General features: G+C 44.3%; 1 protein-coding gene across 1 annotated transcript in view; it reads right to left on the reverse strand.

Annotated features, from left to right (window-relative positions):
* Positions 1 to 13,620, reverse strand: part of slc4a11 (solute carrier family 4 member 11) — a gene marked incomplete at its 5' end in the record, with an annotated part of 95,140 nt that overhangs the window by 27,313 nt on the left and 54,207 nt on the right. The window contains 4 exons of the mRNA XM_036955439.1: positions 1,736 to 1,842; positions 7,069 to 7,318; positions 10,641 to 10,714; positions 12,855 to 12,987. Of these exons, the coding sequence (XP_036811334.1) occupies positions 1,736 to 1,842; positions 7,069 to 7,318; positions 10,641 to 10,714; positions 12,855 to 12,987 (564 nt within the window). The remainder of the gene's footprint in view (positions 1 to 1,735; positions 1,843 to 7,068; positions 7,319 to 10,640; positions 10,715 to 12,854; positions 12,988 to 13,620) is intronic.

Genomic DNA, 13,620 nt, shown 5'->3' on the forward strand with positions numbered 1-13,620 from the left:
AGACTAGGGTTGAGGATGACTGTTGAGGACTAGGGTTGAGGACGAGGGTTGAGGACGAGGGTTGTGGACGAGGGTTGAGGATGATGGTTGAAGACTAGGGTTGAGGATTAGGGTTAAGGACTAGGAAGGGGGACTAGGGTTGAAGACTAGGGTTGAGGACTAGGATTGAGGACTAGGGTTGAAGACTAGGGTTGAAGACTAGGGTTGAAGACTAGGGTTGAAGACTAGGGTTGAAGACTAGGGTTGAGGACTAGGGTTGAGGACTAGGGTTGAGGATGAGTGTTGAGGACGAGGGTCGAGGACGAGGGTTGAGGACTAGGGTTGAGGACTAGGGTTGAGGACTAGAGTTGAGGACTAGAGTTGAGGACTAGAGTTGAGGACTAGGCATGAAGACTAGGATTGAACACTAGGGTTGAGGATGAGTGTTGAGGACTAGGGTTGAGGATGAGTGTTGAGGACTAGTCTTGAAGACTAGGGTTGAGGGCTAGGAAGGGGGACTAGTGTTGAAAACTAGGGTTGAGGATTAGGGTTGAGGACTAGGGTTGAGGACTAGGGTTGAAGACTAGGGTTGAGGACTAGGGTTGAGGACTAGGGTTGAAGACTAGGGTTGAAGACTAGGGTTAAAGACTAGGGTTAAAGACTAGGGTTAAAGACTAGGGTTGAAGACTAGGGTTGAAGACTAGGGTTGTGGACTAGGGTTGAAGACTAGGGTTGAAGACTAGGGTTGAGGACTAGGGTTGAGGACTAGGGTTGAAACTAGGGTTTAGGATGAGTGTTGAGGATGAGGGTTGAGGACGAGGCTTGAAGACTAGGGTTGAGGACTAGAGTAGAGGACTAGAGTTGAGGACTAGGGATGAAGACTAGGGTTGAGGATGAGTGTTGAGGACTAGGGTTGAGGATGAGTGTTGAGGACAAATTTTGAGGACGAGGGTTGAGTATGAGGGTTGAGGACAAGGGTTGAGGAAGATTGTTGAGGACGAGGATTGGGATGAGGGTTGAAGACTAGGGTTGAGGACTAGGGTTGAGGACTAGAGTTGAGGACTAGGTTTAAAGACTAGGGTTGAGGACTAGGGTTGAGGATGAGTATTGAGGACGAGGTTTGAGGAAGAGGGTTGAGGACTAGGGTTGAAGACTGGGGTGGAAGACTAGGGTTGAAGACTGGGGTTGAGGATGAGTTTTCAGGATGAGTGTGAGGTCGAGGGTTGAGGACTAGGATTGAAGACCAGGGTTGAGGATGAGTGTTGAGGACGAGGGTTGAGGACTAGAGTTGTTTGTGTTTGAGTGCAGAAAGTAAGAAACAGAGGAGAGTATATCAGGTGGACAGGGAGAAGGAGTCAGGTACTGAAGAGGGTACAGAGGGTAAAAGGACGGAAGGACAGGAGGAGAAGCTTGATGTCGTTGAACAGGTAGGATCCAATGAAGAAGAAGGAGAGGAGAGTTGTCGAGAAAGAAGAGGAGAGGGTACTGAAGTATAGCTGGAGTGGAGGAGAGGGGTACTAAAGGATGGAAGGAGAGGAGGATAGGGTACTGTGAGGGGAGAAGGAGAAGAGAGTAGGGGTGCTGAAGGAGAGGAGGAGAGGGTACTGAGAAGGGAAAAGGAGAGGAGGAGAGGGGTGCTGAAGGATAGGAGGAGAGGGGTGCTGATGCTTGATGTCATTGAACAGGTGGGATCCAATGAAGAAGAAGGAGACAGAAGAGGAGGAGTAGAGAAGGAGGAGAGGAGGGAGGTACTGACGCTCGATGTCGTTGAACAGGTAGGATCCGATGAAGGAGAATGTCAAAACCGAGATAGGCAGGGCACAGTCTGACAAAACCTCTCTCACCCTGGCATGGAGGAATGGACTGGAGGGAGAGAGGAGAGGGAGGGTGAGGGAGAGAGGAGAGGGAGAGAGCAGAGGGGGGGGGATAGAGGGAGGAAGAGAGAGGGAGGAAGTGAGGAGAGAGAGAGAGGTTGATTGGATTAATCAGAACAATTAGACTATGTATGCCAAAGCTTATTAAAAAGAGGCTGGACTGACAGAGGCATTCATGGCAGCTAGCAGACACGGTGGCCCTCAGGGCAGGTATCAGACACAGAGGCCCTCAGGGCAGCTGGATACAGGGTACCTCAGAGCAGGGAGCAGACAGAGGCCCTCACAGCAGCTTCAGACACAGGGGCCCTCAGAGCAGGGAGCAGACATAGAGGCCCTCAGGGCAGCTTCAGACACAGGGGCCCTCAGAGCAGGGAGCAGACATAGAGGCCCTCAGGGCAGCGAGCAGAGGCCCTCAGGGCAGCGAGCAGACACAAGGGCCATCAGAGCAGGGAGCAGACAGAGGCCCTCAGGGCAGCTGCAGACAGGGACCCTCAGGGCAGGGAGAGACACAGAGGCGCTCAGGCCAGGGAGCAGACATAGAGGCCCTCAGGGCAGGGAGCAGACACAGAGGCCCTCAGGGCAGGGAGCAGACACAGAGGCCCTCGGAGCAGGGAGAAGACATAGAGGCCCTCAGGGCAGGCAGCAGACACAGAGGCCCTCAGGGCAGGGAGCAGACACAGAGGCCCTCAGGGCAGCTAGCAGACACAGAGGCCCTCAGGGCAGCTGCAGACAGGGACCCTCAGGGCAGGGAGAGACACAGAGGCGCTCAGGCCAGGGAGCAGACACAGAGGCCCTCGGAGCAGGGAGAAGACATAGAGGCCCTCAGGGCAGGCAGCAGACACAGAGGCCCTCAGGGCAGGGAGCAGACACAGAGGCCCTCAGGGCAGGGAGCAGACACAGAGGCCCTCGGAGCAGGGAGAAGACATAGAGGCCCTCAGGGCAGGCAGCAGACACAGAGGCCCTCAGGGCAGGGAGCAGACACAGAGGCCCTCAGGGCAGCTAGCAGACACAGAGGCCCTCAGGGCAGGGAGCAGACACAGAGGCCCTCCCTCAGGGCAGGGAGCAGACACAGAGGCCCTCAGGGTCTAAAGGTGTACACTACATAGGGAATAGGGTGCCATAGAGCCCTGGTCTAAAATTGTACACTACATAGGGAATAGGGTGCCATAGAGCCCTGGTCTAAAGTAGTGCACTACATAGGGAATAGGGTGTCACTTGGGATGCACACAAGGCCCTGCAATAGGTCAATAGGAACCGCATGGAGAGACCACACCTCTAATGTGCACTATACAGTGCAGTCAGAACCTTTCACTTACTCCACATTTTGTTACTTTACTCATCAATCTACACACAATATCACACAATGACAAAGCAAAACAGGTAGAATTTCTTTTGCAAATGTATTAAAAATAAAAAACGGAAATATCACATTTACATAAGTATTCAGACCCTTTACTCAGTGCTTTGTTGAAGAACCTTCAGCAGCATTTACAGCCTTGAGTTTTCTATGACGCTACAAGTTTGCCACACCTGTATTTGGGGAGTTTCTCACATTCTTCTGTTCTCAAGCTCTGTCAGGTTGGATGGGGAGCATCGCTGTACAGCTATGGTCAGGTCTCTCCAGAGATGATCGATCGGGTTCAAGTTCGGGCTCTGGCTGGGCCACTCAAGGACATTCAGAGACTTGTCCCAAAGTCACTCCTGCATTGACTTGGCTGTGTGCTTAAGGTTGTTCTCCTGTTGGTAGGTGGACCTTCGCCCCAGTCTGAGGTCCTGAGTGATCTGGAGCAGGTTTTCATCAAGGATCTCACTGTGCTTTTCTCCGTTCATCTTTCCTTCAATCCTGACTAGTCTCCCAGTCCCTGCCACTGAAAAACATCCCCACAGGTGCCAGGTTTCCACCAGACGTGCGCTTGGCATTCAGGCCAAAGAGTTCAATCTTGGTTTCATCAGACCAGAGAATCTTGTTTCTCATGGTCAGAGTCCTTTAGGTGCCTTTTGGCAAACTCCAAGCGGGCTGTCGTGCCTTTTACTGAGGAGTCGCTTCCGTCTGGCCACTCTACAATAAAGGCCTGATTGGTGGAGTGCTGCAGAGATGGTTGTCCTTCTCTGGAGCTCTGTCAGAGTGGCCATCGGGTTCTTGGTCACCTCCCTGACCAAGGCCCTTCTCCCCCAATTGCTCAGTTTAGCCGGAAGGCCAGCTCTAGGAAGAGTCTTGGTGGTTCCAAACGTCTTATATTTAAGAATGATTGAGGCCACTGTTTTCTTGGGGACCTTCAATGCTTCAATGCTTCGACCTCATGGCTTGCTTTTTGCTCTGACATGCACTCTCAACTTTGGACCTTATATAGACAGGTGTGTGCCTTTCCAAATCATGTCCAAACAATAGAATTTACCACAGGTGGACTCCAATCAAGTTGTAGAAACATCTAAAGGATGATCACGATGCACCTGAGCTCAATTTTGAGTCTCATATCAAAGGGTCTGAATACTTACGTACATCGACGGGACCACAGTGGAGAAGGTGGAAAGCTTCAAGTTCCTTGGCGTGCACATCACTGACGATCTGAAATGGTCCACCCACACAGAAAGTGTGGTGAAGGCGAAACTGCGCCTCTTAAATCTCAGGAGGCTGAAGAAATTTGCTTGTCATCTAAAACCCTCACAAACTTTAACAGGGAGAGCATCGTGTCTGGCTGTATCCCCACCTGGTACGGCAACTGCTCCGCCCACAACCTCAGGGCTCTCCAGAGGGTAGTGAGGTCTGCACAACACATCACTGGGGTCAAACTACCTGCCCTCCAGGACACCTACAGCACCCGATGTCACAGGAAGGCCAACAAGATCATCAAGGACGATAACCACTCGAGCCACTGCCTGTTCACCCCACTACCATCCAGAAGGTGAGGTTAGTTCATTTCCATCAAAGCTGGGACCGAGAGACTGAAAACAGCTTCTATCTCAAGGCCATCAGACTGTTAAATATCACTAGCCGTCTTCATATGTATATACTGTGTTCTATTCTACTGTATCTTAGTCAATACCACTCCGACATTGCTCAATCTAATATTTATATATTTCTTAATTCCATTATTTTACTTATAGATTTGTTTACTGTTCTGAATTGTTAGATACTACTGCACTGTTGGAGCTGGGAACACAAGCATTTCGCTCCACCCGCAAAAACATCTGCTAAATATGTGCGTGTGACCAATAGAATTAGATTTGATTTGAATTCAACTTCAACTGCACTGCCTTCGTGAGTCCTGTTTATAGTGCGCACCGTCTTAGCTAGGCTACCAAAATGTTTCAGTCTGGCTTGAGTTTGTAAAGCTTGACAATGAATAACCAAAAAAACTAAACCAACAAAACACAGCATAGCAGAAACACTTAGGACTATTACAGCCACATTTGAGCAGTAGCCTCGGTTGGCAACTCAACTACAATACATTTGGAGTTCTACTGTCTCTCTGTTTAAACTGGTAGAGGTGGTTCTACTGTCTCTCTGTTTAAACTGGTAGAGGGGGTTCTACTGTCTCTCTGTTTAAGCTGGTAGAGGGGGTTCTACTGTACCTCTGTTTAAACTGGTAGAGGGGGTTCTACTGTACCTCTGTTTAAACTGGTAGAGGGGGTTCTACTGTACCTCTGTTTAAACTGGTAGAGGGGGTTCTACTGTCTCTCTGTTTAAACTGGTAGAGGGGGTTCTACTGTACCTCCTTTTAAACTGGTAGAGGGGGTTCTACTGTATCTCTGTTTAAACTGGTAGAGGGGGGTCTACTGTACCTCTGTTTAAACTGGTAGAGGGGGTTCTACTGTCTCTCTGTTTAAACTGGTAGAGGGGGTTCTACTGTACCTATGTTTAAACTGGTAGAGGGGGTTCTACTGTATCTCTGTTTAAACTGGTAGAGGGGGTTCTACTGTACCTCTGTTTAAACTGGTAGAGGGGGTTCTACTGTACCTCTGTTTAAAATTGTAGAGGGGGTTCTACTGTCTTTCTGTTTAAACTGGTAGTGGGGGTTCTACTGTACCTCTGTTTAAACCGGTAGAGGGGGTTCTTCTGTACCTCTGTTTAAACCGGTAGAGGGGGTTCTGCTGTACCTCTGTTTAAATTGGTAGAGGGGTTCTACTGTACCTCTGTTTAAATTGGTAGAGGGGTTCTACTGTCTCTCTGTTTAAACTGGTAGAGGGGGTTCTACTGTCTCTCTGTTTAAGCTGGTAGAGGGGGTTCTACTGTACCTCTGTTTAAACTGGTAGAGGGGGTTCTACTGTACCTCTGTTTAAACTGGTAGAGGGGGTTATACTGTCTCTCTGTTTAAACTGGTAGAGGGGGTTCTACTGTACCTCCATTTAAACTGGTAGAGGGGGTTCTACTGTATCTCTGTTTAAAATGGTAGAGGGGGTTCTTCTGTACCTCTGTTTAAACTGGTAGAGGGGGTTCTACTGTCTCTCTGTTTAAACTGGTAGAGGGGGTTCTACTGTACCTCTGTTTAAACTGGTAGAGGGGGTTCTACTGTACCTATGTTTAAACTGGTAGAGGGGGTTCTACTGTATCTCTGTTTAAACTGGTAGAGGGGGTTCTACTGTACCTCTGTTTAAACTGGTAGAGGGGGTTCTACTGTACCTCTGTTTAAACTGGTAGAGGGGGTTCTACTGTACCTCTGTTTAAACTGGTAGAGGGGGTTCTACTGTACCTCTGTTTAAACTGGTAGAGGGGGTTCTACTGTACCTATGTTTAAACTGGTAGAGGGGGTTCTACTGTATCTCTGTTTAAACTGGTAGAGGGGGTTCTACTGTACCTCTGTTTAAACTGGTAGAGGGGGTTCTACTGTACCTCTGTTTAAACTGGTAGAGTGGGTTCTACTGTACCTCTGTTTAAACCGGTAGAGGGGGTTCTGCTGTACCTCTGTTTAAACCGGTAGAGGGGGTTCTGCTGTATCTCTGTTTAAACTGGTAGAGGGGGTTCTACTGTACCTCTGTTTAAACTGGTAGAGGGGGTTCTACTGTACCTCTGTTTAAACTGGTAGAGTGGGTTCTACTGTACCTCTGTTTAAACCGGTAGAGGGGGTTCTGCTGTACCTCTGTTTAAACCGGTAGAGGGGGTTCTGCTGTACCTCTGTTTAAATTGGTAGAGGGGTTCTGCTGTACCTCTGTTTAAACTGGTAGAGGGGGCTCTGCTGTACCTCTGTTTAAACTGGTAGAGGGGGTTCTGCTGTACCTCTGTTTAAACTGGTAGAGGGTGTAGCCCAGCCACAGGGTTCCCAGCATCAGCAGCAGGCACAGGACTGGTCTCTCCCTGGTACACTGGATGAAGGAGTCAGGCAGAGGGTGAGAGCTCCCCATCCCTCCTCCCCCCGCCCCCGTCCCATTACCCCCCAGTAGGGTCACACCCCCCTGCTCCTGTAGCCGTAGCAATGCCTCCCCACTTCCATTGGTCAGCGTCGGGGCGTGGTAGTATTTATGGAAGACTGAAGGGTGGAGACACAACAGGGAGTAATTCATTATCATCACTTCAACATATCAAATTGGATCATCTCCATGACACCTTGGGCATGGTAGCCTACTGAAAGAAAATGGTGTATAGTAATCTGTATGGTCTGTATGGTATATAATCATCTGAATGTTCTGTATGGTATATAATCATCTGAATGGTCTGTATGGTATATAATCATCTGAATGGTCTGTACGGAAAATACTCATCTGAAGGTTCTGTATGGTATATAATCATCTGTTTGGTCTGTATGGTATTTGTTCTGTATGGTCTGTATGGTATATAATCATCTGAATGGTCTGTATGGTATATAATCATCTGAATGGTCTGTATGGTATATGTTCTGTATGGTCTGTATGGTATATGTTCTGTATGATCTGTATGGTATATGTCCTCTATGGTATATATTCTGTATGGTGTATATAATCATCTGAATGGTCTGTATGGTATGTAATCATCTGAATGGTCTGTATGGTATATAATCATCTGAATGGTCTGTATGGTATATAATCATCTGTATGGTCTGTATGGTATATGTTCTGTATGGTCCATGTTCTGTATGGTCTGTATGGTATACGTTCTGTATGGTCCATGTTCTGTATGGTCTTTATGGAATATGTTCTGTATGATCTGTATGGTATATGTTCTGTATGGTCCATGTTCTGTATGGTATATGTTCTGTATGGTCTGTATGGTATATGTTCTGTATGATCTGTATGGTATATGTCCTCTATGGTATATATTCTGTATGGTGTATATAATCATCTGAATGTTCTGTATGGTATATAATCATCTGTGTGGTCTGTATGGTATATATTATGTATGGTATATAATCATCTGAATTGTCTGTATTGTATATGTTCTGTATGGTATATAATCATCTGAATGGTCTGTATGGAATATGTTCTGTATGGTCTCTAGTACTCGTGTGTGTTTTGTATGGTATATAATCATCTGAATGGTCTGTATGGTATATAATCATCTGTATGGTCTGTATGGTATATGTTCTGTATGGTCCATGTTCTGTATGGTCTGTATGGTATACGTTCTGTATGGTCCATGTTCTGTATGGTCTTTATGGAATATGTTCTGTATGGTCTGTATTGTATATGTTCTGTATTGTCTGTATGGTATATAATCATCTGAATGGTCTTTATGGTATATAATCATCTGAATGGTCTGTATGGTATATAATCATCTGAATGGTCTGTATGGTATGTAATCATCTGTATGGTCTGTATGGTATTTGTTCTGTATGGTCTGTATGGTATATATTAATCTGAATGGTCTGTATGGTATATAATAATCTGAATGGTCTGTATGGTATATAATCATCTGAATGGTCTGTATGGAAAATACTAATCTGAAGGTTCTGTATGGTATATAATCATCTGAATGGTCTGTATGGTATTTGTTCTGTATGGTCTGTATGGTATATAATCTTCTGAATGGTCTGTATGGTATATAATCATCTGAATTGTCTGTATTGTATATGTTCTGTATGGTATATAATCAACTGAATTGTCTGTATTGTATATGTTCTGTATGGTATATAATCATCTGAATGGTCTGTATGGAATATGTTCTGTATGGTCTCTAGTACTCGTGTGTGGTTTGTATGGTATATAATCATCTGAATGGTCTGTATGGTATATAATCATCTGAATGGTCTGTATGGTATATAATCATCTGTATGGTATGTATGGTATATGTTCTGTATGGTCCATGTTCTGTATGGTCTGTATGGTATATGTTCTGTATGGTCCATGTTCTGTATGGAATATGTTCTGTATGGTCTATGTTCTGTATGGTCTGTATTGTATATGTTTTGTATGGTCTGTATGGTATATAATCATCTGAATGGTCTGTATGGTATATAATCATCTGAATGGTCTGTATGGTATTTAATCATCTGAATGGTCTGTATGGTATATAATCATCTGAATGGTCTGTATGGTATATAATCATCTGTATGGTATGTATGGTATATAATCATCTGAATGGTCTGTATGGTATATAATCATCTGTATGGTATGTATGGTATATGTTCTGTATGGTCCATGTTCTGTATGGTCTGTATGGTATATGTTCTGTATGGTCCATGTTCTGTATGGAATATGTTCTGTATGGTATTTGTTCTGTATGGTCTGTATGGTATATAATAATCTGAATGGTCTGTATGGTATATAATCATCTGAATGGTCTGTATGGTATATAATCATCTGAATGGTCTGTATGGTATATGTTCTGTATGGTCTGTATGGTATATGTTCTGTATGATCTGTATGGTATATGTCCTGTATGGTATATATTCTGTATGGTGTATATAATCATCTGAATGTTCTGTATGGTATATAATCATCTGTGTGGTCTGTATGGTATATGTTCGGTATGGTATATAATAATCTGAATTGTCTGTATTGTATATGTTCTGTATGGTATATAATCATTTGAATGGTCTGTAAGGTATATAATCATCTGTATGGTCTGTATTGTATATGTTCTGTATGGACCATGTTCTGTATGGTCTGTATGGTATATGTTCTGTATGGTATATAATAATCTGTATGGTCTGTATTGTATATGTTCTGTATGGTCTGTATGGTATATAATCATCTGAATGGTGTGCATGGTATATATTCTGTATGGTCTGTATGGTATATAATCATCTGAATGGTCTGCATGGTATATAATCATCTGACTGGTCTGTATGGTATATAATCATCTGAATGGTATATAGTAATATGTCTGGTCTGTATTGTATATAATAATCTGTATGGTCTGTATGGTATATAATCATCTGAATGGTCTGTATGGTATGTAATCATCTGACTGGCCTGTATGGTATATAATCATCTGCATTGTCTGTATGGTATTTGTTCTGTATGATCTGTATGGTATATAATCATCTGAATGGTCTGTATGGTATGTAATCATCTGACTGGCCTGTATGGTATATAATCATCTGAATTGTCTGTATGTTATATGTTCTGTATGATCTGTATGGTATATAATCATCTGAATGGCCTGTATGGTATATACTCATCTGAATGGTCTGTATGGTATATAATCATCTGCATTGTCTGTATGGTATATAATCATCTGAATTGTCTGTATGGTATATGTTCTGTATGATCTGTATGGTGTGTATTTTATATAATCATCTGTATGGTCTGTATGGTATTTGTTCTGTATGGTATATGTTCTGTATAGTCTGTATGGTATATGTTCTGTATGGTCTGTATGGTATTAGTTCAGTATGGTCTGTATGACCTATATTGAGTTGTCCTCCTCCTTACTTTTGATGGTTCCTTTCAGAGCGTCCACTACGAAGGCTATAGAGATGAACAGAGCTATGACCTCCTCTGTTGACCTGGGAGACGAGAAGAACAACAAGAGAAACAACAATAGACAAGGCAACAGTAAACATGTTGTCCCCCACCAACGATGCAGCACTTCCCTTGGGCCGAATGAGATATCACATTTGACTAACACATTCCAGTTAATTACTATAGCTCCCGACTTGGGCCTATCGCTGTCATTTTGTAAATGTTGGATCTCTATGGCAAGATGCATCATTCAACCAAGTTTTGTCAAAACCGGGCCATTGCTGTCTGAGTGACTAACGTACGGACGAACAGAGACACATCCACAGTCCCCTCCCCAACGACAACATCAGTGAAATGATGGCTTGTACCCCATGTCCATGTGTCTATGATGTAGGTGACCAGACCTTTAAAACAGCTTCATGACATTGTAGATGTTACTGCATGTTATACCATGGCATTGTTGAATACGTGTTTCTGATTGGATTGACGGCCATTCTAGAGCGTGCATTGTTTAAGGAATAAGGCCAGAGGGGGTGTGGTATATGACCAATCTACCACTGCTAAGTCTGTTCTTCACACGACGCAACGCAGACTGCCTGGATACAGCCTTAAGCCGTGGTATCTTGGCCATATACCACAACCCCTTGAGGTGCCTTATTGCTATTAGAAACTGGTTACTGATAAGAGAATTTATATGCTTAAAGGTAATGACTAAAGAATTCCACCCTTAAATGTAATTATGACATTATGTAACAGATATAATGAATAATTAGACAAACGTAACTATTAGTAATCATTCGATTCTGTAACATGTATAATTAATTAGAACGATAAACGTAAGTCCAATAAGGTTCGGTAGAGACAAGTGAGGGAGAGAAATGTGTGTGTGTGTGACTAAGAAAATACAGAGAACAATTAAACTGTGTATGACCTGACCTGGTTAGAACTCTGGGAAACTTACGACAGGACAGGGAGTCCAGTCAAGGTTCCGCTAATCTCAGGAGGCGGGAACTGCTAGCTTGGTAGTGATAAACAGTGGTGAGAACCATAGGGAAGGATACATCCCACCTACTGTTCCTGTGTGGAGGTATGTGGGTAGGTTATCTACCGTTTGTGTGGAGGTATGTGGGTAGGTTATCTACCGTTTGTGTGGAGGTATGTGGGTAGGTTATCTACCGTTTGTGTGGAGGTATGTGGGTAGGTTATCTACCGTTTGTGTGGAGGTATGTGGGTAGGTTATCTACCGTTTGTGTGGAGGTATGTGGGTAGGTTATCTACCGTTTGTGTGGAGGTATGTGGGTAGGTTATCTACCGTTTGTGTGGAGGTATGTGGGTAGGTTATCTACCGTTTGTGTGGAGGTATGTGCGTAAGTAGGGAGTGGGATATAAAATGGATGTCTTTGTATAATGGACTTCAGAACGTTCTCTGAATAAACTGTACTAACCTTTTGCATTAGCGTCTTTGCCTAGTTAGAGTCTTTGCCTAGTTATTATTAAACCCAGGGTCTTACAAACCTCTGGGATTGGTCAAATCTTATTGAGTGTTAGTTATTATCATTGGGATTGAAAAATCTCGTGACAGTTACCAACGTAATTAGAGCAGTAAAAATATATGTTTTGTAATACCCGTGGTATATGGTCTGATATACCACGGCTGCCAGCCAATTAGCATTCAGGGCTTAAACCACTGTTTATATTTCCCTATAAACACACAGTGTATCAGCACGGTAGAATTCAATGGCTATAGTTCTTACATGTTCTATGTCTGAGTTGCTTTTGAAAGCAGACGTTGAACTGAATTTTTTTGGGCCATTGCGATTTTTGATTGTAATAATACCAAGCCAGGACTGATGGTTTAATTAGCTAAACTAGCAAGTCTGTTTGTTTGGTTACCACAGAAACTACTGTAGATTTCTACTAATCTTTAAAGCTACTTCAGTGGATGCTGTAGCATTTCTAGCTTTATACGTGGTAAATTATAGACATGGTGTGAAATGGATAATCAACTCGGGCCTCTATGCGGTCCCTGGAAAATAATGCAACTCTGTGGAAGGGTGTGTGTTCCACTCTGCTAGCACGTCGTGGAACACACCTTCCATGTCATTCATTAGAACTATAGAACTCATAGCCCTCCATTGATATAAGCACTGGAACACAGTATAATATTCAATACATACAGAATACCTTTTGAACAGCTTCATGAGCAGGGAGACGTTGAAGATGCCTCCCAGGATGAGGAAGAGGGAGTTCCAGAGACCGATGCAGGCGTAGAACGCTGGAAAGTCCAGATCATAGTCGTCACAGAGACCACGGATCACTGTAGACACACAGAGAATTATATTTGTTAATGATCAGGGAGATAGAAGAAGACTTTATTAGTCAACACAAGACAGAAATATGTCCAAACCCTGTGATGTACACGCATTAGTTGAAGAGAGGAAAGGGCAGCTGTAGTGCAACACCCAATGAGAAGTTTAAGGGTGAAAGTTGCTTGTTCAAGCAGGTGCTGGCCAACTTCCTTAATTAACCTTGATAGACAGTTTGTTTCCGGCAATGCATCAGTGCTCCTGCTTACGTTGCTCCACGGTCGGGGATATCCAACACCATATCCTTGAGACTACTGCAGCGCCCTGTCAGTCTGGGTAGACAGACAGGAAAGTGAAGACAGTGGGACAGACTACAGTAGGATTCAACTAGCCGTTAGACCAAGCCCCAGGCTCAGCTACAGACATGTCTGATGGTGCCAGGCAAATATAACTCCAATGTTACCAACATTATACAGCAACAAAACCACCATGGGCTTCCTCAGACAAACAACTGTTTTACCACCATGGACTTCCTCAGACAAACAACTGTTTTACCACCATGGGCTTCCTCAAACAAACAACTGGTTTACCACCATGGGCTTCCTCAGACAAACAACTGGTTTACCACCATGGGCTTCCTCAGA

This window comes from Oncorhynchus mykiss, chromosome 19 (genome assembly GCF_013265735.2).
Source record: "Oncorhynchus mykiss isolate Arlee chromosome 19, USDA_OmykA_1.1, whole genome shotgun sequence".
Taxonomy (NCBI): domain Eukaryota; kingdom Metazoa; phylum Chordata; class Actinopteri; order Salmoniformes; family Salmonidae; genus Oncorhynchus; species Oncorhynchus mykiss.